At 41.9% G+C, this 24,093-nt stretch overlaps 1 protein-coding gene across 1 annotated transcript in view; it reads left to right on the top strand.

Annotated features, from left to right (window-relative positions):
* ANXA3 (annexin A3) overlaps positions 1-23,781 on the top strand; it is a 61,563-nt gene extending 37,782 nt beyond the window's left edge. The window contains exons 8-13 of the mRNA XM_066280721.1: positions 3,597-3,653; positions 4,020-4,113; positions 5,467-5,562; positions 11,126-11,184; positions 13,559-13,681; positions 23,385-23,781. Of these exons, the coding sequence (XP_066136818.1) occupies positions 3,597-3,653; positions 4,020-4,113; positions 5,467-5,562; positions 11,126-11,184; positions 13,559-13,681; positions 23,385-23,444 (489 nt within the window). The 3' untranslated portion in view covers positions 23,445-23,781. The remainder of the gene's footprint in view (positions 1-3,596; positions 3,654-4,019; positions 4,114-5,466; positions 5,563-11,125; positions 11,185-13,558; positions 13,682-23,384) is intronic.
* Positions 23,782-24,093: the final 312 nt, after the last annotated feature.

Raw genomic sequence — 24,093 nt, 5'->3', positions numbered from 1 at the left:
ATCCTTCTTGTTAGCGTTTATCCCTGAATATGGAGGCTCTATCAATCAGAAGTTGCCCCCGCCCCTTTAGCGAGAGGCACTAAAAAATATCACGCCTCTTGTCTTGGATCGCTGAACTGAGAGAGATCTTATCAATTAGAACCGAGGGTGCGCAGATTTCATGGGTTAAGCTAATTTCAGTGATTGGGTCGCAGCTGTGCTTCCGAAGGTATTTTAGGCTGCCTGCGCGCGCCCCTCCCCCAACGCTTGATTGTTAGCTTGAATGGCTGGGTGAGGTGCCCCGCCCACGGAGAGAATCTCCCAAGCCTCTCCCGCTCGCCCCGCCACTGGCGGCTGGACCGCACCAGGCACAGGATAATGGAGCCCCCTGGGTGTGCGGGCCAGCAGGGCGCCCTGGGCGCGTGGAATGCCCAAGGCACGCACGCGAATGGGGCGCTCCGGGCACCGGTGGCCGGCGACCCCCACTCGCAGTGTGCGGGCCGCTGGGAACGTCAGCGGTGCTCAACCGGACCGGGCGCGCGCACGGCTGCTCGCAGCGGCGGCTCGTGGCGGCCGCTCGCGGTGGCGGCTCCCGGCAGCGGCTCGCGGTTCCCAAGTATATGGGCTGACTCACCGCAGGCGCACTTCCTTGCGGTTTGAAAGAACGTCCCTGTGGTCGATTCCTCCACACCCTCGTCTCTCAGATTCAAGTGATAACAGTCCTTTCGCTATCAGTTTGTGTGGAACTCCGGAATGCTCGGAGGATAAATTTTTCTGTTTCTAGTTGATAAATTTGTTGTGATTTAGGGGAGAGCTGTCGGACGCGCTGCTCACGGCGCCATTTCCGTGACGTCACTCAGCAGCAGTGTTTTAAACTGGCGATCATTTAAAGCTCGGGCAACAATAAAGTTGACCACCTGAATGACCAGCGACATCACCTCACCAAGCTGCTCACCACACATCTGAGCACAAAGCTCCTCCTGATGTAGGATGCAGTGAAAACTTAGGATGGGTCTCTTTTCATGTTCACAAAGAAGCACTACGAATCCTTTGTTTTTCCCCACCATGCACGGAGCACCATCAGTACATACCGAAATAAGTTTATCCATCAGTAGATTTTTTTCTTTAGCGAACTCAGTGAAAGACTTGAATAAATCCTCCCCTCTTGTCTCTTTCATAGGCAAAATAGCAAGACTTTCCTCACATAATGTGTCACCGACAGCATACCTTGCAATCACACTGAACTGGGACAAATGGCTTACGTCTTTTGACTCATCCAAAGTGAGAGAAAGGAATGGTGCTGCATTTATGTCCTTCACTTGTGTTGCCTCAGTTTGATTTGCCATCATGATGGTACGATCGTGAACAGTTCTTGCCGACAGAGGCATGTCTTTTATTCATTTGATTATCTTGTCTTTATCCAAAAAGTCATCAAAAAGTTCATTGGCAACATCAAGCATGAATGTTTTGGCAACTCCCCATCTGTGAATGGCTTTCTGTTTCTCACAATTGCTAAAGCACCAGCAAAGCTAGCTGAATTCCAGTCACCTTTTGGGTCCAAACACGGAGTTGCTGCTGACTAGCTTGCACTCTGCACAGTAGCTCTTGACATGCTTTCTTCCTGCTGTCCCCTGCTGGATATTTTGATGCAAATGTAGTATGGCGTATGTCAAAGTGCTGCTTTATATTTGACCGTTTCATTGATGCAATTTTATCATTGCATATTAGACACACTGCAAAACCTGCTCTCTCCACAAAGGCAAATTCCTTTGTCCATTCCTGCTGAAAAGTACGATACTCCTCATCTTTTCTTCTTTTAGCCATCTTCTTTGTCAAAAGGGTTTCTGCAACTAGCTAGCTGACTACTTGATTAAAAGGAGGGAAGTTTACTTACTGACCTCACAACGACCCATGTATGTTACACATTATCCAATAAAAATTTGGTGTTGTCCCAGAGGACAACTGTGATTGGCTCTAGCCACCCGCAACCATGAACATGAGTGGTGGGAAATGCATGGATTGTAATACATGAGAATGTTTTATATTTTTAATGTTATTATTTTTTTTATTAAAGATTTGTTGCAAGCCAGATGCAGCCATCAAAAGAGCCACATCTGGCTCGCAAGCCATAGGTTCCCAACCCCTGACCTATAATTTTCAAAATAATTCCAGCAATCCTCTTTTCCCTCTCTTCAATCTTTCTAGAATGTGTGGAAGTGCTTGCACATGAGCACATACTCTTAGCCACAGAGTCTTCAACAGTTGAGTTGGCAGGGACCTTTGAGGCTTTTTCATTGTCAGACTATTTTTTAGAGGAGTTTTAGATTTACAGAGAAATTGATCAGAAAACACAGAAGGCTCCTGATGCCCCTCCTACCACCCCCTCACTGTTTCTCCTGTTATTAACATATTGCATTGGAGTGGTACATTTGTTACAGTTGATGAATGACTACTGATACATTATTATTATTAACTAAAGTCCCTAGTGTACAGTAGGCTTCATTTTTTGTGTTATACAAGCTATGAGTTTTGATAAATGTCTAATGTGTCATTATGGTATCATAGAGAATAGTTTTCCTACCTTAAAAATACTTGTGCTCCAAATATTTCTCTTCCCCTTCCTCCCTCCAAACCACACACAACTGATTTTGTGCTGTCTCTATGGTTTTGCCTTTTCTAGACTGTCATATATGTAATTGGAATTGTGCAGCGTGTAGTCTTTTCAGACTGGCGTCCTCACTAGCAACATGCTAAGTGTCTTTTCGTGGCTTGAGAGCTTATTTTCTTTTTATCACCGAATACTATTCCATTATACAGGTATACTGTAGTATGTTTCACCGTTGAAGGGCATCTTGGTTGCTTCCAAGTTTGGGTAATTATAAATAAAAACTTCTGTGAACATTGATTGTAAGTTTTTATGTAAATATAAGTTTTCAACTTCTTTGAGTAGATACCAAGGAGTGTGATTGCTGGATTATATGGTAATGGGTTGTCTAGTTTTGTTAAGAAACTGCCGAATATGTGACTGTATCAGTTGCATTCCTACCAGCAGCAGTAAGTGAGAGTTTCTGTTGCTGCATATCCTTGCCAGCAATATGGCAGTGTCAGTGTTTTGGATTTTAGCCATTTTAGTAAGTGGTATCTTACTGTTTTACTTTTTAATTCCTAATGACAAGTGACATTGAGCAACTTTTCATGTGCTTTCCGCCATATGTATATCTGGTGTGTGCTCACATTGTTTGCCCATTTTTCAGTGGGACTGTTTGTTATCTTATTGTTGAATGTTAAAAATTCTTTATATATTCTGCATACAAGTCCTGTACAGATATGTGTTTGTCAGCGATATTTTCTCCCAGTCTGTGGCTTGTCTTTCCATTCCCTAGAGATGGTTGAGTTCTCAGAGTAGGAAACCGAGGCTCAGAAAATTGTGTGATTTGCTACCAATTTCATGGCTTGCCGGTGACAGAACCAGAACTAGAGCCCCAGGTGCTTGAGTCCTCTGTGTGACACGACCTCCACTGGAGAGAACCTCTAAGATGTCCTACTGGTTTGAATGCCCTGGCTTAGAATCTTCTGTCTTTAAAAGTGTTGCCCTTGTTCTTACCTTCCTTGTTTAGGGCAGAAGAGATGAAAGTCTAAAAGTTGATGAGCAGCTGGCCAAAAAGGATGCCCAGGTCAGTAATAGCGATGAAAACATCTCCTTTAACTATCACCTCCCCCCCCCCATCTACCCTCTCATTTCTGAGAAGCAGGCTGACAGCACCAGCTGGGGCTGTCGTCTCCTGTTCTGCATGAAGGAGACACCTGAAGGCTGGGATCACCCACTGGAGCGCGGTGCCTTCCCAGGGGGTATTAGTGTTCCCTGGTTCCTGCCACCCAGCTCTCAGATTTTCAGTCCGCTAAATGCAAGAGACTTGAATAACTTACCTCACTGATTCTAAAACAAAGGAAACCTCCCTCTCCTCTTCTTCCACTTCTTCAAAACAAGAAAGAGAATTGTGTCCACAATAACACTTAAGTCTTCTTCCCTTGTCCTACAGATTCTGTATCATGCTGGCGAGAACAGATGGGGCACAGACGAAGATAAATTCACCGAGATCCTGTGTCTAAGGAGCTTTCCTCAGCTAAAACTAAGTGAGGACTCACATTGCAATTCTTTTGGCTTTTTGTTGTTTTGCAAATGTTTTTTGGGGTTTAATATACTAAGTTCTGGAAAATGAAGTTAAAAGTTGCAAAGGCTGAAATGTTTCATTTTCATGAATCAGCAGTTCAGAAAACAAGAAGTCAGGGCAGAGCTGACAGTGCTCTTGACCCCTTGAGGCCGAGTGGATCCCTAGTGAGCGACAGGTAACAGATGAGGAATGGCAGGGAGAGGAAAGGGGCAGCCCTCTGGCGTGAGAGCAGAGAGGAGTGTTGCTGTGGGGTGGAAGAGCCTCACTGCAACGCTTCCACCCACCCTCCCCTAGTTAGCCACCTTCCAGAAAAACCAGGAATTGTGCTACCTGGGTTAATGCATTAGCATGGGTTAACATGCAGCTCTTTCTGCTAAGGAGGTAAATGGGGGTGGGGCAGGAGCTCTCTTTGTTAGACTATTATGTGGAACTGCTAATCACCCACCCCCTCACTCCTGAGTCTCCCTGAACCATTCTGGAAGCCCAGAACTTCCCTATGAACATCTGGCTGTGACTTCCAGGTGCAGGTCTAGAGATCAACCCCAGTCTATGACTAAGCTTATGCTGAGTTCATGGGAAAATGAGAAAACGTAAAGCCATCACCAGGATTTTTTTTTATTCTGAGGTTGCCCTCCCTTGAGTATGGCCTGAACATTTCATTTATAAATTAGTGGTAATAATATATCATTGTTGCTTTATTAACAGCTTTATTTAAAAAATAAAATCAAACAATTCAAGATCTCTTGTCAAATTTTTTTTCCCCAAAATTTACTTGGCCTGCAAAAGATGCCCACGTACTTGGTGACACATGCACAGGTGTTGCTGTGGGGAAAAATGATCAAGAAGTTCAGCCGCCCCTGGTGAATGTGAAGTGGGCGTGTCCCTGAGGGCATGGTCCGCTCGGCAGTGAGAAATCTCATATCTCAGATTGCATTAGCAAACAAAGTATATTTGATTGATGAGCACACTGTTGTTTCCCAGGTGCCTACTATAATTTGAAAATAGCCCACCTTACTAGATATATGTATAGTATTTAACCGTTTAGGCTCTTTTAAATGCTAACAGCCTAGGAAAGGGAGAGATTCCTCTCATCTCTGCAGAAAAGGACCTAGGAAGTTTAGGTTTTATTGTAGATGATGTTTTTTTAAAGATAAGAAAAACAGAAATTTCTGTGTTCAAATTTGATGATTGAAAGGAGTGTTTGAGCTCACGGCTCAACAACTTGATTTGGAGCCTGTCAAATCCAAAGTGGAATATATTCACATGTGGTCAACTGGGATGCTTTAACTGTTTTTGTGGTACTACTGCCTTTTAGCATTTGAAGAGTACAGAAATATTAGCCAGAAGGACATTGAGGACAGCATAAAAGGAGAATTATCTGGGCATTTTGAAGACTTGCTGCTGGCCATAGGTAAGCCAAGTTATTCTGCGCTTGATTTACTCAGTGTCGGGTCGGCCCTGACTGATCCCCCTTCCTGCTCCCACAGCCCCCAGTACAGCCCACGGCACACACCGTATGCTCAACAAATATTGTTAAAGGGATGCATAAAAAAGGTTATTTTTTTTTACATTTTATTTTGCTTTTATCTTTGTATTTGGCTTGTCACCACATTTGGATTATAAACTCCTTGAGAGAGAAAAATACCACATTTTTACTGGCATTTTTACTGAGTCTTGTTGCAAGCTGAGATCTCAGCCAATTTGGTAATTCACCATTTGGGGTTATTTTTGGAAGAGGTCACTGGCAAGGTGAGCTCAGGTCAGAACTACAGGTCTCCTCCCCCTTGGCTGTGCTAGCGGGGAGTATGCCAAAAAGAAAGTCGCAGACTGAATCGGTTCCTGGGGAGAGACGTGGGTAAACAAGCAGCCGGAATCACCCGCTGCATAAACTGGTCTGTCTTGTCAGGGAGGCCTCAGCAGTCTGTCCTTGTAGGCACCTGAAGAGCACCTTGCAAGGATGGTGTGGTCAGAAGAATGAGAGAGTATTCAGGCAAGATGCGTTGACTCTTCCTTCTAGTCAGAGCCGGGCAACAAAATCTGTTATGTGCTGGTTGGTGCACACGGGATTGTTAGGAACCCTAACCCACTAGTATAGGGTGGTTGCCGGGCTTCCTACAGACTTCTTCTCCATGAATCCCAGGGTAGGAATAACTCTACTCTGGGGACACCTTTGTCATTTCGTCAGTGAAAAATCATTTCCATCCTCCATCATGATAATTAATAACTCTCCTGGTGAGATACAATTAGCCAATGTCTAAAAGTAACCCCCTCTGGAGCGAGCCTCTGGTTCATCTTCACATGTTAAGTTCATCTCTGGAAGCGAACTCCCAATTTGGGTTCCTTAAATTGTATTTTTATATAAATACTCATCTGGCACTCACCACGTGCTCAGCACTGCGCTAAACTCTTTCCGAATACCGACATAGTTAAGCTTCATAGGAATCCCATGGATTAGGGACTGTTATTATCCCCCTGGTAGGGACGGTAAACCTGAGGCACGGAGAGTTCAATTCCTTGCCCAGGTGGCCCAGCGAGTACGTGGCAGAACTGAGATTCTAACCCAGGTGGTCAGGCTCTGCAGTCTGTGGGGATAACCAACCACTTGATGTGTGCAGTTCAGACAGCCTGAAACCCGCATATATCACACAGTCTGTGCCCAAGTATTTTCAAGTAAGTTACAGAAATATACCAGGGAGCAAGCACTCACTGGGGTCCAGGCCCCGTTCTCAGGGCTTCTTCCACAGATGTTATTTCACTTTACTTCTGATCCTCCCTTCAGCGCCAAGATAGGGCTCTCTATCCACATGCTGCTCAAAAGACAGAGGGGGGGGGGGGGGAGGAAGGGAGGAAGGGAGGGAGGGAGGGAAAGGGAAAACACTGCTGACTTGAAATTGTTAAAAGATAGGCCAACGAAGCAAAAATAAGTTTTTTCAATTAAAAAAGTGGAATAGAGATCGGTATCCACAATTAGTTCTGAGAATGTTCCAGTGGCAATGATATATATAGCCAGTTTATTGTTCTTATTTCACATTATTACTCTTTATGCAGTGGTGGGACTCAAATCATTTCATAACTGCTTCTCTGCATTAAAGACCATTTTAAGTATAAAAAAATGATCTACCAAAAGGTAGCTTATTATTTCATGCATTTAATACTTAAATAAGAACAATAGAAGAGGTACACAAAACTAGATTATGTAATAAGAAAGAATTTTAAAATGTTAATGAAAAAATATTAAATAGTACCTGAAAAAAAACAATAAAACTGTTATTAAAGTATTTCTATATTGCTTTTTTTTTTTTTTTTTTTTTTTTACAGAGAGAGAGAGTCAGACAGACAGGAACGGAGAGAGATGAGAAGCATCAATCATTAGTTTTTCGTTGTGACACTTTAGTTGTTCATTGATTGCTTTCTCATATGTGCCTTGACTGTGGGCCTTCAGCAGACCAAGTGACCCCTTGCTTGAGCCAGCGACCTTGGGTCCAAGCTGGTGAGCTTTGCTCAAACCAGATGAGCCTGAGCTCAAGCTGGCGACCTCGGGGTCTTGAACCTGGGTTCTCCGCATCCCAGTTCGACGCTCTATCCACTGCGTCACCACCTGGCCAGGCCTCCATATTGCTTCTTCTTCTTTTTTTTTTTTTTTCTTTTCTTTTCATTTTTTTTCTGAAGCTGGAAACAGGGAGAGACAGTCAGACAGACTCCCACATGCGCCCGACTGGGATCCACCCGGCACGCCCACCAGGGGGCGACGCTCTACCCACCAGGGGGCGATGCTCTGCCCATCCTGGGCGTCGCCATGTTGCGACCAGAGCCACTCTAGCGCCTGAGGCAGAGGCCAAGTAGCCATCCCCAGCGCCCGGGCCATCTTTGCTCCAATGGAGCCTTGGCTGCGGGAGGGGAAGAGAGAGACAGAGAGGAAGGCGTGGCGGAGGGGTGGAGAAGCAAATGGGCGCTTCTCCTGTGTGCCCTGGCCGGGAATCGAACCCGGGTCCTCCACACGCTAGGCTGACGCTCTACCGCTGAGCCAACCAGCCAGGGCCTCCATATTGCTTCTTGACTGGCGTTTTCACTTGCAATTTTTTTCACCTGTGGACAGAATGAACATTACCACAGGTGCTTAGAATACGCTGTTGCGCAAATGAACATTAAAAAAGAGTAAGAAATGTAAATTTGTGACTTCCCCATTGGACGGCTGCCCAGGTGCCCACCTTAGAGAGAACCCTGATTACAAGTGCCATTTTAACAACCAGGTCACCAAACTCAACAAAAAATTAGGTATCAGTTCTGCCGATCTGGTGCGAATGGACTGAATCCCATTGTCTTTGTGTCAGTGTTGCTGCCTTTTCCTTTGCCTGCTCCTGAAAAACTTGACTGAGATGTACAAACTCTTACTCACTGAGCTAAGAAGCATTCTAGGAAATATGCATTGAATGATACACTAAATATAGGCTATAATATACGTTATTTTATTAAGTAATAGGAAGACCCATAATTTGACTAATGTGAAGTTCAAGACATGTCACACTCATTTTCTATTTGTTTACCATTGGAACACGTCTCAATTTTTCTCCTCTTTACTGACATACCATAAAATTCACCATTCAAAGCGTGAGATTCAGTGCTTTTTTGTATATTTACAGAGTTGTGCAACCATCACCTCAGCCTAAATTTAGGATATTTTTCTCATCCCCCAAAGAAACCCGGTACCCACTAACAATCACCCCCAGATCCTGTTAACCACTAACTTACTGTGTTGATAGATCTTCCTAGTCTAAATATTTCTATAAGGAGTCTAATACAGTACATCAACACATAGGTTTTAATATAAAAACCCCTCTGAGCTATATCACCTTAGAAATGCATAATAGGACATTTCTAGTAGTCAAGTCTGGACTTAGATAAGGAGAAGCTCCATTCAGAAAGACTTGCAATAGGGAGAATTTTTCACCTCTGAAATGTGTAAGAGTCTCGGAATCAAACAGAAATACCTTTTCTTCTAAGGGGAAGTAGGATAGCAGGGGGTCGTGCTCAGTCAGGGTTCACAGGAAATGTGTTCTGCTCCTTCAACTGATTCTCAGGATAAGTGGACAAGAGGGCATGCTTTGTGTTTTAGCACATGCTTGGGCCAGGGGTGGTGGGCGGGGGAGGCAAGCCAGAGTTCAGGGACGGGGAGGGAGGAGACAAGACTGACTGGAGTTTGGTCAAGACAACACAGAGGGTAAAAAACGGGCAACTGTGGACTCTTGTTCATTGCAATTAATTTTGATGGACTCCCTGTGTTTCAGAGATTTCCCTGAGTTTCCCTACTTCTGATGCTGGGTACCAATGCAAGCTTCCTACCGCTATAGATAACGGCACTTCCCAAAATGTTAGGGCCTGAAGAACAAGCTGGTGGTTAAGACCGTAAAGCAGAAGACAAACTAAAGGATTATGAAAAAAGAAAAAAAAAGACTCAATAAGGATTTAGTTTAGGGGGAGGGAGGGAGACGATTGAAAAGCTTAATCGGATAAAAGTAGGCATGATAACTTTTGATCAAAGTATTAAGGATTGCTTAATAGGAATTTGAGAAAAAAATAGGTAAAACTGACTTAAATGATTGGTTTATTCTTAGACAACAACTTCACATCTAACTGTGTTTTCAGGTTAGCCCCACATTCCATGTTTAAGTTTCTTGTTCATTTCCTCTTCTATTTCCCTTAAGTCAATTACACAAACTAAAAACCTTTAGCTTTCCTTAAGAGAACTTGTAAGGCTCTATGAGAAAACTACTTATTCTTGTTCTGATCTCCAAAATCCATTATAAAATTTATTCACTTTTGGCAGGTTTCTATCTGCAGATTAGATTTAAGATTATAAAAGTAATTGTGTTGTAGTAAATAGATTTACTCTCTACAGACTTTTCTGTTTCTGATGATTTTCACTTTTTAAAAAAATATAACTTGCTCATTTTTTTTTATATAAAATGAAGCTTATTTATTTATTTATTTATTTTATTTTTTACAGAGACAGAGAGAGAGTCAGAGAGAGGGATAGATAGGGACAAACAGACAGGAACAGAGAGAGATAAGAATCATCAATCATCAGTTTTTCGTTGTGACACCTTAGTTGTTCATTGATTGCTTTCTCATATGTGCCTTGACCATGGGCCTTCAGCAGACTGAGTAACCCCGTGCTCGAGCCAGCAACCTTGGGTCCAAGCTGGTGAGCTTTTAGCTCAAGTCAGGTGAGCCTGAGCTCAAGCTGGCGACCTCAGGGTCTTGAACCTGGGTCCTCCGCATCCCAGTCCAATGCTCTATCCACTGTGCCACCACCTGGTCAGGCACTTGCTCATCTTTTTACCAATTTCCTTTTTTCTTATTGTTGTTTTATTTCTGCTTTATTTGTTATTTCAAAGTGAAGAATTATAAGACTGCAGTATTGTTTGGTAACTCAATTTAGAGGTGCTGGTTCTAATATAATTACTCTAACCAGCTTATAAATTCTCATGCAGCCACTTAAGAGAAAAATCTTTCCATTTTTGGTTTTCAGTTGACCTTCAGTGCCCCTTTCACTTAATGGGTGATTTGTAGCACCATCTATTCTATGCGGTCTTTAGACCCAGAATCTTCGTCAGTAGTTAAAGATGTTAGGAATGGAGCAATGGTACGCCCTGGGGAGTGATCAGAGTACGGGCGGGTGTTGGTGTGCCTGGGATCTGGGAGACGAGTCAGCTGCTGTGGGAGTTTCTTTGGCAGGTCATGTTATTTTCCCCGTGGCTGGAGATAATTATTGTGCTAACGTTCCGTACAAATATGATGCTACAAGGGTTTGAAATGTAGGTTAAGTATTTATTCTTTTATTCTAAATAAAAGCCAGGGGTGGAGAGGGGGTAGGTAGAGTGGATATGGTTACCCCCAAAATTGTTTTTTCAAACATTTTACTATTAATTCAGTTTCTATTAAGTGACTGTGAACTTACTTTACTTTCTAAACAGTTCATTGTGTAAGGAACATGCCTGCCTTTTTAGCTGAAAGACTGCATCAGGCTTTGAAGGTTAGTATGGAAATTTCATACATGTTCTTAGCTTCCCTCGAGGAGAATATGAAAGTATTGCTATTATTGATGAAATGTCATAGTCTGTGTCCACTTTGATGAGTTCTCTTTTGTAGCTAATTTGTCTACTAATGTGTCTCATAGATTGATAATGAGTGGCCTAAGCATTATAGAGGTAAGTGCAGTGAGATGCTGATGAAATTATTTCCTCCCTGTTCACAGTAAATGTAGGTAGTAGAACTTGTAGAACTCCAAACCTCAAATTAATCCATTAAGTCCAGTGGCCTCTCAAGCTGCCTCACTTAAAGTAAACCACCCTGAGACCCTGGCCACTTAGCTCAGTAGTACAGCATCAGCCCGATGTGTGGATGTCCTGGGTTCAATTCTGGGTCAAGGCACACAGGAGAAGTGCCCATCTGCTTCTTTACCCCTCCCCCTCTCACCTCTCTCTCTTTCTGTCTCTCTCTCTCTCTTCCCTTCCGGCAGCCAAAACTCGACTGGAGTATGTTGGCCTGGGCACTGAGGACGGCTCCATAGCCTCACCTCAGGTGCTAAAAATGGCTTTGGTTGCAACAAAGCAACAGCCCCAGATGAGCAGAGCATCACCCCCTAGTGGGCTTGCCGGGTGGATCCCAGTTGGGGTGCATGTGGGAATCTGTCTCTCTGCTTCCCCATTTCTCACTTAAGAAAATACAAAAAAAAAAAAAAAAAAGAAAAAGTAAACTAACCTGAGTTAGCAGATGCTTTCTTGCCTGCTGCCGCTGCTAGATAGTGGACTCCATAAATAGAGGGTTTTCTTTTTTCTTCTATATCTTCAGACCCTAGCTAGCTCTGAACCTGGCACATAGAAGATGCTTCTTCAGTTTCTCTACTGGACATTTCCTATGAAGGTCCACATGCACCTTCTCAGCATGTCCAGAGTGAACACATCATTTCCCTCCCTTCACCTCACCTCCACCCAGGCCTGCTCCCCATGCTGTGGTCAGTCCTGGCAACGACAGCCCTTGCAGCTCTGCCCTTGCCCAACCTCTGAAGGTATACCCTTCCTCTCCATCCTTGTTCTCTCTTCCTCAGCCACTTCAGCCTTTCTGTTCCTTGACTATGCCAAGTCTCTTCCCACATCAGCATCTTTGCATGTGTTGTCCTCTCTGCCTGAAATCTCAAACGTCTTCCTGAGAAAGGTCTTCCCTGCCCACCTGACCTGCATAGGTCAGTTGGCTTCCTATTAGTCACACTCCATTCCATAGTTTCATTGCAGTTTACTTAAACAATTTGTTAGTTTTCTTTACTGATCATCTCCATTCATTAGAATGTAAACCCCATGAGGATAGAGGATACAGATTGTTCACAACCACGTGCACAGTACATGGAACGATGCCCGGCACGTAGTAGATGCTTAATAAGCATTTTGGGATAAATGAATTGTGTCAATACCCATTTAACTGCTCAGATATTTTACACTTCTTCCCCTCCTTCATTCTCTTCAAATGATACATCAAGTTTTGTCATCTGCCTTCATAAGCATGTTTTAAAACTGACCCATTTTCTCCATCCACACTGCTATTTGTCCAGATCAGGCCATCATCATTCTTTTTCATATTAGTGCAGTCACCTCTGGGTGAGTCCCAAAGCCTCTTGTTTTATTCTGTTTTCTTCATCCTACTCCTGCCCTGCAATCCATTCCTCGTGCTGCTGTCAACAACATCCTCTGAGACTGCAGATCTGATCTGACCTCAGTACTCTCCTGTTTAAAAGATGGCAGGTTTTCTTCACTCGGGATGGAGTCAGACTCTCACGTCATGATTTACAAGGTCCTGCCTTTGCAGGCGCATCGCTTGCTATTCCTCCCCATGATTTATGTATCCTTGATGTGGCATTCCTTCTTGCCCTAAACCTTCAACCTGCCATTTGCTCCACTAAAACCTTTTTTTCCTCTCTCTATGATGCCTACCCTTCTTCTCCTGGCTGACTATTTAGGCCTCAGCTGAAATACTACGTCCTCAGACAGACCTTTCCTAATCTTTGATCTATTGTAGGCTGCCCTAATATATATGCCTATACTATCCAATATTTTCTACCCATCACATTATATTGGAATGGCCTGTTTTCTTGCATCTATCCTTTGCATAACTGGAAGCTTAACAGGGGTGTCTCATCTTCTGTTTTCAACATTTGGCATGGTACTGGCAGAGAGTAAGTTCTCAATAGATATTTCTTGAATAAATGAATGAGAAAGTTTGATGATAAACAAGTGAAGAAGAGTCACGGCAGTTGACCGTGTTGTGCACAACTATCTTTTTCTCATAAATAAAGATCTATGAACTGTTATGTGACTGATGAGATGTGAAGTGTGGACACCTGCATCTCTTAACAGGGTGCTGGAACGGATGAGTTCACTCTGAACCGAATAATGGTTTCCAGATCAGAAATTGACCTTTTGGACATTCGAGCAGAGTTTAAAAAGCGGTGTGGCTATTCCCTGCATTCAGCAATTAAAGTAAGTCTCCTCTTAAAAATAAAAAAACCACATTTTGCCTTTCCCCATCCTCTTTACTTCTCATTCTTAGAACAGCAGATATATGACTTAGATTTCTCTCTGTCAATGTGTAAAGAGTAGTAATAGCAAAACAGCCCTTCAAGATAGAGACTATTTTTCAGCTCTAGACTAGAATCTCAGGCACATGAGAGATATTCAACATTTTTTTATTTTTTGGTTTAGCGGCCACTGATTTTTCTTTTTTTTTTTTTTTTTTTTTGTCATTGCATATGCAAGATGTTTACCTATTTTGTATATTGCAGTATTTTTATTTATTTCAGAGTTTCTTTATAAGAATGACAGTAAAGAAAAATATATTTAAAATTTCCTCTTCATTTTACACAAAGATAACATGGTTCTGCAGCTTGGTGTTCTTTTTATCTCAGTGTGTATGAAGCTGTCTCATTCTTTTTTTTTTTTTTTTTTTTTTTACAGGGACAGACAGTCAGAGAGAGGGATAGATAGGGACAGACAGACAGGGATGAAGCGATGAGAAGGATCAATCATCATTTTCTTGTTGGGACACCTTAGTTGTTCATTGATTGCTTTCTCATATGTGCCTTGACTGCGAGCCTTCAGCAGACCGAGTAACCACTTGCTCGAGCCAGTGAGCTTGGGTCCAAGCTGGTGAGCTTTTGCTCAAACCAGATGAGCCCACGCTCAAGCTGGCGACCTCAGGGTCTCGAACCTGGGTCTTCGGCATCCTAGTACGACGCTCTATCCACTGCGCCACTGCCTGGTCAGGCTGAAGCTGTCTCATTCTTTTAAGCAGCTGCATATCATTCTGTTGCTTGTTTATCCCCTCACAGCAACAGATGTTTGCAGTTTCTGCTATTACAGACAATGCTGCAATATGCATACACACTTTCATAAGGTACAAATGCATCTGTGGGAAAAATTTGAACAGAGTTTATTTCTGAGATAAATTCTCAGAAGTAGGTAAGAACTGCTGAGACAGATGTGAATCTATTTGTAATTTTGGTAAATATTACCAATGGAATTCCATCTGCACATCCACAAAGAATATACACGTCCTCGTTTCTCCACAGTTTTGGCACAGAGGGTGTTTTCAAGCTTTGGCATCTGGTAGGTGAGAAATTGTATCTCAGTGTAATATTAATATACATTTTTCTTAATATAAGTGACTCTGAACATATATTCATGTTTTAAGTACCGTTTTCATTTCTTTCCCAGTAATTATTTAATGTTCCTCACCCATTATTGTCTTGAAATTTGGAGTTTTAATTTTTTTGGAGGGCTGTCAATTTCTTAGACTTCTTTTCATGTAAGTTAGATTCACCTTTTGTCTGTGAATTGTAAATATTTTTCCCAGTGTGTTATTTTTCCTTTGACATACTGAAAGATTTCCCAATCATTTAGCGTCAAATTGAATTTGTCAGTCTTTTCTTTTATAGTTTCTTAAGTTAAAAAAAGTAGAATTGATCTCTAACAATATCATTCTGGATGAAAACCCTCCTAAAATGTATTTCAACTTCCTTTGAGTTTTAAAGAATGAAACCAGTTTTCATTGTTCTCAGATCTTAGTTGTCAGTGTATGTATGTGTGTGTGTGTGTGTGTGTATCAAATAAATGACAAATTATTAGAATTAATAAAGAGGTAAGACCTGCAAAAATTGTGTAAGAGGCTTCCATACATTAAGCTAATGGTTCAAAAGTCATAGTCCCAATAAGAATATGACAACTGCCTGACCTGTGAGGGTGCAGGGGACCCTCACATCGACCTGGAATGCTGAGGTCGCTGGTTCAAAACTCCAGGCTTGTCTAGTCAAGGCACATACAACTAACAACCATGAGTTGATGCTTCCCACTCTCCCACTCTGCCTCTCTCTCTCTCTCCAAAAATCAATAAAAATCTTTAAAAATAATAATATGACAACTTGGGAATGATGAACTAAGGGGCTGTGGCCCCCACTGAAGATAGTTCTCTACCTCAGCCCCCCAGATGGCGTTCAAGTCTCCAGTCAATGAGTGAGAGTGTTAGTCCAAGCTGGGGATCTGAAACAAAGCAGGAGCCCAGGTTGTTGAACGGGCAGTCAGACTGTCCCAGGCTCCAGAGCTACTGGCTGGTGAAGGGGGGGAGTCCAGGGCTGGCTTCACAGACGTCCCACAGGTCTTTCTGTGCCTCAACCTCATCCATCCTCAGACGTCAGGAGAAAATCAGCTTTGAAAAGCATTAAGTCCAGAGGTGAAGACAAGAGGATCTAAAGTAGTGTAAGAGTACTGAGGCCCAAGCTCTGAGGTAGGGCCCAACGGATAAACCTAGCCTGGGAGAAAAACGCTTTTGCTCTGAGTACCAGTGGTCCAAAGACGGTCCACCGTTGTGTATGGAGTCTGAGCTGTCCACTCATCTGGGCCCGAGCTACAGGATCGTTTTATGTACCTGTGGATTCTGATCCTGGGCCCCTGACCTCTCTCAAGCCCCTATGAAACTGGAGTTCCACATTATGCAGGAGGGGCCATCCAGCCATGGCCACCAGGGATTCCTCTGTTAAGTCTGCACTCCTATGTCACTACAAACTGCTGAAACCCACGGTCCAGCCATTGAGTTGGCCCCAGCTGCAGTAGCCACCGTGGACCAGGTACATGTGTTGGCCTGGGCCTGTGAGCAGCCATTTGGAGAACTTGACTGCCTCAAGTTTCACAAATGGTTTTACGATGGGTGAATGAATAAACCTCACTCAGTGAACTAGATTCATAAACCAGAATCTCCCCACCCTTATTTTTTTCTAGCCAGAGCTTTTGTTTTTGTACCAAACCTTTGCAGAAAGAGATACATACCTAAGTTGAAATCAGGGGCTTAGTCAAAAAGGCAACAACCCTCAGACCGAGCCTGGGGCTTAGCGAAGATTTCATCAATTGCTCACACTCAAAGCAATTCGAATCGATCCTGACACATTACAACGGTTTTAATCAACAGAGGAAGATTCAATAATGTTAACCATACTGTTCTTACTAAGGCAGAAAAATAGACGCATACCTTTTATAAAGATTGTCAGTAACAAGATTGAAACATAAAGAGAGCTTTCCGTTCACCCTCAGCACAGCAGAAAATTAAATTAACCAGTCATTTTCCTTCCCTCAGCGGTCTGGGTAATTGAGGCTTATTGTATTATGAAACATTTAAACTAGGGGTAATATTAATAGAAAAGAAAAATACATTGCTGAAGAGTTCAGTTTGTAATTTTAAATGATAAAAGGTTTCTTCATTTCTCCTTCCTGTAAGTGCATTACTAAGTAATATTAGATTTTCACTACTGACGAATAAGACCCTTTCAGATGGTTTACTTTCACAACTCAGGAGCTGGAGGTCCGTTTTGTGTATCGTGGGGTGGAAGAAACTTTCCCCTTCGACTTTCTTTCACCTTGTCTAATAAATCTACATGAGACAGGCTAACAGGAGAAAATAACCCCCTCTAATTACATGCGCATGCATGGGAACCCCACATACATGAGTCAGAAAGTGACCTACCTCCTGGTCATATATGAGGTAAGATGACTTGAGGCTTCAGAAGGTCCCTGGAGGATGATAAGAAGAGCAGATATTCAGTAATTTGTACTTTGCCTTGTCATACAGATAGATCAAAAAAGGTTATTTCTGATACTCTCTTATGGGCAAGGCCCCTAATTTACGTTCTTCTTGGTAGTTAGGAGGGAGGACAGAAGTTTTCTTTGAGCCCTAGGGCCTCTGTCGACTTTAGTTTTAAGTAGTCTGCAAATTACAGAGGCACATTTAGGTATGAATCTTTCTGAACCCTACAGGATCCTCCTGGCCTCGGCTTCTGTCTTCCTCTTCCTTCTGCCTGTTTAGACATTTCTCTGCTCATTAACACCTTCCTCAGGTGATGACTGGTGGGGAGAAGGAGACAAAGATGTAGGTGAAAACTGTGTACCTCTTATTAGTTAATAAGAAGATATTAAAAGAATATTTGGATGAAATTGCATTTTTGGTAGATTTCCTTGATCAACAAATTAAGTAACTATTTAACAAATAGCAAAATTTTAGGCTCATTAAGAGAAAACATAGTAGTCTCCTTCAACTTATTTATAATATACGTGAAGTGATATGGACATAAATAAAATAATTAAAAGATAATAATGTAAAACAACAAACAAGGCCCTGGCCAGTTGGCTCAGCGGTAGAGTGTCAGCATGGTGTGTAGAAGTCCTGGGTTCAATTCCCGGCCAAGGCACACAGGAGAGGGGCCCATCTGCTTCTCCACCCTTCCTCCTCTCCTTTCTATCTCAATGTAGCCAAGGCTCCATTGGAGCAAAGTTGGCCCAGGTGCTGAGGATGGCTCCAACTGCAGCAGAGCAACACTCCAGAGAGGTCAGGCATCGCCCCCTGGTGGCCATGCAGGTGGATTCCGGTCCGGCGCATGCAGGAGTCTGTCTGCTTCCCCCTTCACCTTGCTTCTCACTTCGGAAAAATACACACAAAAAAAACCCCAAATATTAGATTGTAGGGTACAGAGAATAGTAATATAGGAATTGAGAGTAAAAGAAATTTTGGATTAAATAAGAAATATTTTCTTAGGGAAATGGGTTTGAGCCTACCTTTCAGGTTAATATGCATGTGTTGAGTGCCTCCTGTGGGCCAGGTACTATACTGATTGGTAGAGTCTTTCTTTTTAAATTTTTTATTTATTCATTTTAGAGAGGAGAGGGAGAGACAGAGAGAGAGGAGAGACAGAGAGAGAGAAGGGGGGAGGAGCTGGAAGCATCAACTCCCATATGTGCCTTGACCAGGCAAGCCCAGGGTTTTGAACCAGCGACCTCAGCATTTCCAGGTCGACGCTTTATCCACTGCGTCACCACAGGTCAGGCTGTTGGTGGAGTCTTAAAGGTGAGAAGTAGGAGGGGAAAAAAGTAATAAGTCACTTGATTGATTAGAAAGTCTACCTTGGGCCTGACCAGGCGGTGGCGCAGTGGATAGAATATCAGACTGGGATGCAGAGGACCCAGGTTCGAAACCACAAGGTCACCCGCTTGAGGGCGGGCTCATCCGGCTTCAACACAGGCTCACCAGCTTGATTGCGGGGTTGCTGGCTTGAGCATGGGATCATAGACATAACCTCATGGTCACTGCTTGAAGCCCAAGGTTGTTGGCTTGAGCTCAACATCACTGGCTTGAGCAAGCAGGTAACTCTGCTCTGCTGTAGACCCCTAGTCAAGGCACATATGAGAAAGTAATCACTGAACAATGAAGGAGCCGCAGTGAACAATTAATGCTTCTCATCTCTCTCCCTTTCTGCCTGTCTGTCTCTATCTGTCCTTCTCTCTGTCACTCTCTCTGTCTCTGTCACCAAAAACAACAACAACAACAACAACAAACAAAAACAAAGAAAGAAAGTCTATCTTGGGAAGTATTGAAAAATAGAACCTAGCCTGACCTGTGGTGGCACAATACATAAAGCATCAACGTGTAACGCTGAGGTCTGTGCTTGCCCAGTTAAGGCACGTACAGGAAGCAACTATAAGCAACTAAAGTTGATGCTACCTGCTCCAACCCCCTTTCTCTCTCTCTCTCTCTCTCTCTCTCTCTCCTCTCTCTAAAAATCAATAAATAAAGCCTAAAGAAAAAGAAAATCTGCGTGTGGAAGTCCCGGGTTCGATTCCCGGCCAGGGCACACAGGAGAAGCACACATCTGCTTCTCCACCCCACCCCCTCTCCTTCCTCTCTGTCTCTCTCTTCCCCTCCCGCAGCTGGGGCTACATTGGGGCAAAGTTGGCCAGGGGGCTGAGGATGGCTCCATGGCCTCTGCCTCAGGCACTAGAATGGCTCTGGTCGCAACACAGCAGCGCCCCGGATGGGCAGAGCATCACCCCCTGGTGGGCGTGCCGGGTGGATCCCGGTCTGGCACATGCGGGAGGCTGTCTGACTGCCTTCTTGTTTCTAGCTTCAGAAAAATATTTTTAAAAAAAGAAAGAAAGAAAGAAAAAGAAAATCCAAATAGCAAGATGAATTCAGTTGAAAGAGAGCTCTGAGATCATGAAATTTGTATTTTATTTATTCAATCAAAAATAGTTACTACATTAGAATTATGTGCTAAGCTCAGGGTTACAATTATAAGAGAAAAATTTTCCTGTTCATATGGAATTACAAATAAATCTGGAACTATGTTAAACATAAAGGAAACTATGTACAAGTATGCTAAATGTAAAGGGAAAAAATATTATGCTGTAAGAACATATAATAGCAGCATTTGACCTGCAGGAAAGGTTTCTATGAAGAAGTTATGGTTCAGATCTGAAAGTAGGCCTTGACAACATCAAGGCCACGTTTATGGGTATCGGGGAAAGTAGAGCATTCTTATTTTATTTAATCATTCAATTAATTAATAAATTAATTAATTAATTTTAAATGAGAGGAGGGGAGATAGACAGACTCCCACATGCGCCCCAACCAGAATCCACCCAGCAACCTGTTTGGGGCTGTAGCTCAAATCAACTGAGCTATTTTTAGCACCTGAGGCCAATGTTCTTGAACCAACCAAGCCATCCTCAGTGCCTACGGTGGACACTTGAACCAATTGAGCCACTGGCTGTGGGAGGGGCAGGGAGAGAGAAGAGGTAGAAGGACGGGGAGAGAAGCAGATGAACGCTTCTCATGTGTGCTTTGACTGAGGATTGTACCTGGGACGTACCTATGCCTGGCTGATGGTCTACCCACTGAGAAAACTAGCCAGGGCCGAAAGTAGAGCATTCTAACAAAAGGACTTGCAAGTGGAAAGCCCTAGTGGTAGAAGAAAAATAATGAAAAATGAGGCTGGAGGGATCAGGTCACCTAGGACTTTTCTGACAATGTTTAAAGATTTTGTCTTTAGTTTAAGAGCAATGGGAAACCACTGAAGAATTTTAGTTTTAAGCAGATAGTGTCATAATTAGAAGTAAATTTTGGAAAGATCCCTGAGACAGTAGAGAGTAAATTGGACAGAAAATAGAAGAGATGCCGGGTAATAAGTTATTAGTCATACTAGAGTAGCTATGACTGGGTGTTGCAAAGTCGTCAGCAAAGCTACTGGCAATGCAAAGAGAGGGGAGAGCAAAAGCTCAGTACATACTGCTCAAAAACTTAGGGGCTCTGTCAAAATGAATATGAAGCGATAAAATATCCCCTAATTTTTGTGAGCAGTATATTTAGGAGTTAAAGTGAAGACACTTGGCATGAGGAACAAGGAAGAGAGATGTCAAGGATGACTCCCAGGTTTCTAACTTGGGAATCAGTCATGCCATTTCTTACAAGAGCGTCAGGTTTTAGGTGTTTGTTTTGTTTTGTCTTGTTTTTTAATTTATTTTTAAAAATTAATTTATTGATTGATTTTTTTTTTTTTTTGCTTTTTTGGAGCAGAGGAGAAAGTCCATGAGTTTGGTTTTTGCACATGTTGAGTTTGAGATGTAAGTGGAGATGTTGAGTCAGTAGCTAGTAGTATGAGATATATTTTCAGAGTCAATTATGTTATTGAATCCTTGGACATAGATGAAAATCCTCCAGGGAGAAAATATAGATTGGGAGAAGAAAACTGAGAACTGAGATTTAAGTATTACTGACAATTATTGGATGAATAGTAGAGGATAAGCCTGCAAACATGCCAGAGAAGAAGGAAGAAAAGCCAGGACTACTCACAGGAAAAGTAAGGACTACTTTCTTGATGAATGTGTGGTGATTGGCCTAGATTTACAAAACAGTAAAAATTAACAACTTGGAGAAGCAGATTGATGAATCTAGAATCAAGGAAACCAATGACAAGAGATGAGAGCCTAGAGTATATTTGTTGTGGTCAGAATGGAAAAAATAATTAAAAGAACACCACAAGAAATAATTGGGCCTGACCAGGAGATGGTTCAGTGGATAGAGTATCAGGCTAGCACACTGAGGGCCCAGGTTTGAAACTGTGAGGTCGCCAGCTTGAGCGCGGGCTCATCCAGCTTGAGCGCATGGTCGCCAGCTTGAGCATGGGATCATAGACTTAACCTCATGGTCGTTGGCTTGAGCCCAAAGGTCACTGACTTGAGCCCAAGATTGCTGGCTTGAGCAAGAGGTCACTGGTTTAGCTGGAGCCCCCTGGTCAAGGCACATATGAGAAAGCAATCAAACAACAACTAAGGTACTGCATTACGAGTTGATGCTTCTCATTTCTCTCCCTTCCCGTCTGTCTGGCTCTGTCTCTCTCTCTCTCTCTCTCTCTTTCTCTTTCTTTTTCTTTCTTTCTCTCTCTTGCTAAAAAAATAAAAAAGAATAAATAATTGGGAAGCGAGATTAAATGTAAATAATAAAAGGTGAAATAAAAGTTGGGAGAAGAGAGAACCACTGTTAAAAACAGGCCAACAGAAACTTTTAATTTCTTAAGAACATTTAATGTCACCTAATTAGGGAAGTATGAATTATTTTCAAGGGTTCTAAAATTTCACTAACATTATTTTGATAAAATTTCTAAAATGCAATATAAATAGGATAGCTATTTTACTAGAATAGAGGTAAGAGAAAAGCATGAATATTTGTGTAGTGTCTACAGTGGGTCAGAATTTTAAATAGAGCTGTATGTTAAGTTGCTTGAATGTATTTTCTCAACTGATAGGACCCCTAACAATTCTTACAACTTTGATGACAAGAGGGAATATTTTAACACAAAGCTAGAGCATTGTTGACTTGTCAGCCATTGGAGATATTATTACATGTGGCAGAGCAAGACTTAGGAAAACCAATAGGAAAAGAACTGAAATTTGTATAAAACAGAAGAATATATATTAATGCCTGCTATGTCTTATGAAAATAATGCTTAACTTCTTTTCTAAATGACCCTTTTTTATTCCTTTCTTTACATTGCCACTTAATATTTACCCAATGTGAGACTTAAATGATAAGAAATGCTTGCTATTTGAGTTGCCTTAAATAAAATAAGAATAAGGTGAGGATTTTAGGCAATTTTGGTTAAAAGCCAAATTTTACCTCCAATGCCATGCAACATTTTTACCTCTTTTGCATAGAAAACATGGCAACTTGGTACTTTAAGCTTCAATCTCACAGGGTATCTTTTCTGAACCAAGATTTTTTTGGCTGGTCTAAGGGAAAGGATTCAAGAAACAAACTATCTGGGGATGTAGTTCATTTCACTTTCATAAGTATAGTATGGTATTAAGGCAGCAGGTGAACTGGGTTCAAATCCTGCTTCTGTCACTTATTATATGATTTGGAACAAATTTTCTAACCGCTCTTTTTCTCTTCTTATCTGTTAAATGGAAATACTTATGGTACCCACTGCTTAGAGTTCTTCAAAGGGTTAATTACTTTACCCTTAGAAGTGTTTGGTAAATATTATATAATATTAAAACTATAGTTTTTTTAAGTTTTGTTAAAAAAATTAACATTTTGTAATATTATGAAATTGATGAAATCTTATTTTGTTAAACCCAAATTGAAATTTAATTGCAATATATTAGGAAGAATTTAAACATTATATATTATAAAAAAAGGTGCTAGGCTGGCAAATAACTACACTCGGGTATGAATGAATGATGGAATTACAGGCGTGTTTTACTAAATGGTACCCCACTGAATCCCCTGGGGCTATGGGATTTGATTCATTTACAGTCCCCTCATTATTTATGCTGCACCTGTTCTCTCCATCTGTCCTATTCTTTGCAGTCGGATACTTCTGGAGACTATGAAGATGCACTCTTAAAGCTCTGTGGAGGAGATGACTGAGTCAAGAACATCATCTCCAAAGGTTGCCTGCTCCCACGATGGGCTTCTCCAACAGCTCTGCTTACTCTTTTTCACAGTATTTAAAAATACCAGCAAGTATAAACAGCAGCTTGTTTTCCTAACAGAGATTTTCATTGTTTCACAACAGTAACAACAATGTGATTATTTTAGAGCATCTCATTATGATACAGTAGTTTATAAATAAAAATATAAAGTGATGTGACGGATCTCCTAATACTATCCAAATTCTATTTCTGCTTAGGAGGTGTGAATCTTTGTACAGTTCTGAAGTATTAAATGCAAAATCAGGGTAATAAAAGTTGTTGCTTTTGTTAAATTGTCTGTCTTTAGCATCGCCAACATTGTTGATCCATGGTGCCAACAACTAATGATATTTTACAACATGTTTTTATTACAAAAGCTATTGCTGCTTCAATCTATTACCTTATTAATCACATTCATCTTTAAGAAAAGGAATAAAAATGAAGATATATGTAATCCTGCCTACCCTTTCTAGTCGTGATCAAGCTAAAAGAGAGGCTATGCATAGTAAGTTCTTTTAGTCTTTAAAAATACCTGATGAACTATTAATCTAACCGCTTTCTGTCTTAATGGTAGGCATGAGTTGTGGTTGTTTTATGCTAAATTT

This window comes from Saccopteryx bilineata, chromosome 5, assembly GCF_036850765.1.
Source record: "Saccopteryx bilineata isolate mSacBil1 chromosome 5, mSacBil1_pri_phased_curated, whole genome shotgun sequence".
Classification (NCBI taxonomy): domain Eukaryota; kingdom Metazoa; phylum Chordata; class Mammalia; order Chiroptera; family Emballonuridae; genus Saccopteryx; species Saccopteryx bilineata.
This window is presented reverse-complemented; position numbering and strand designations above follow the sequence as displayed.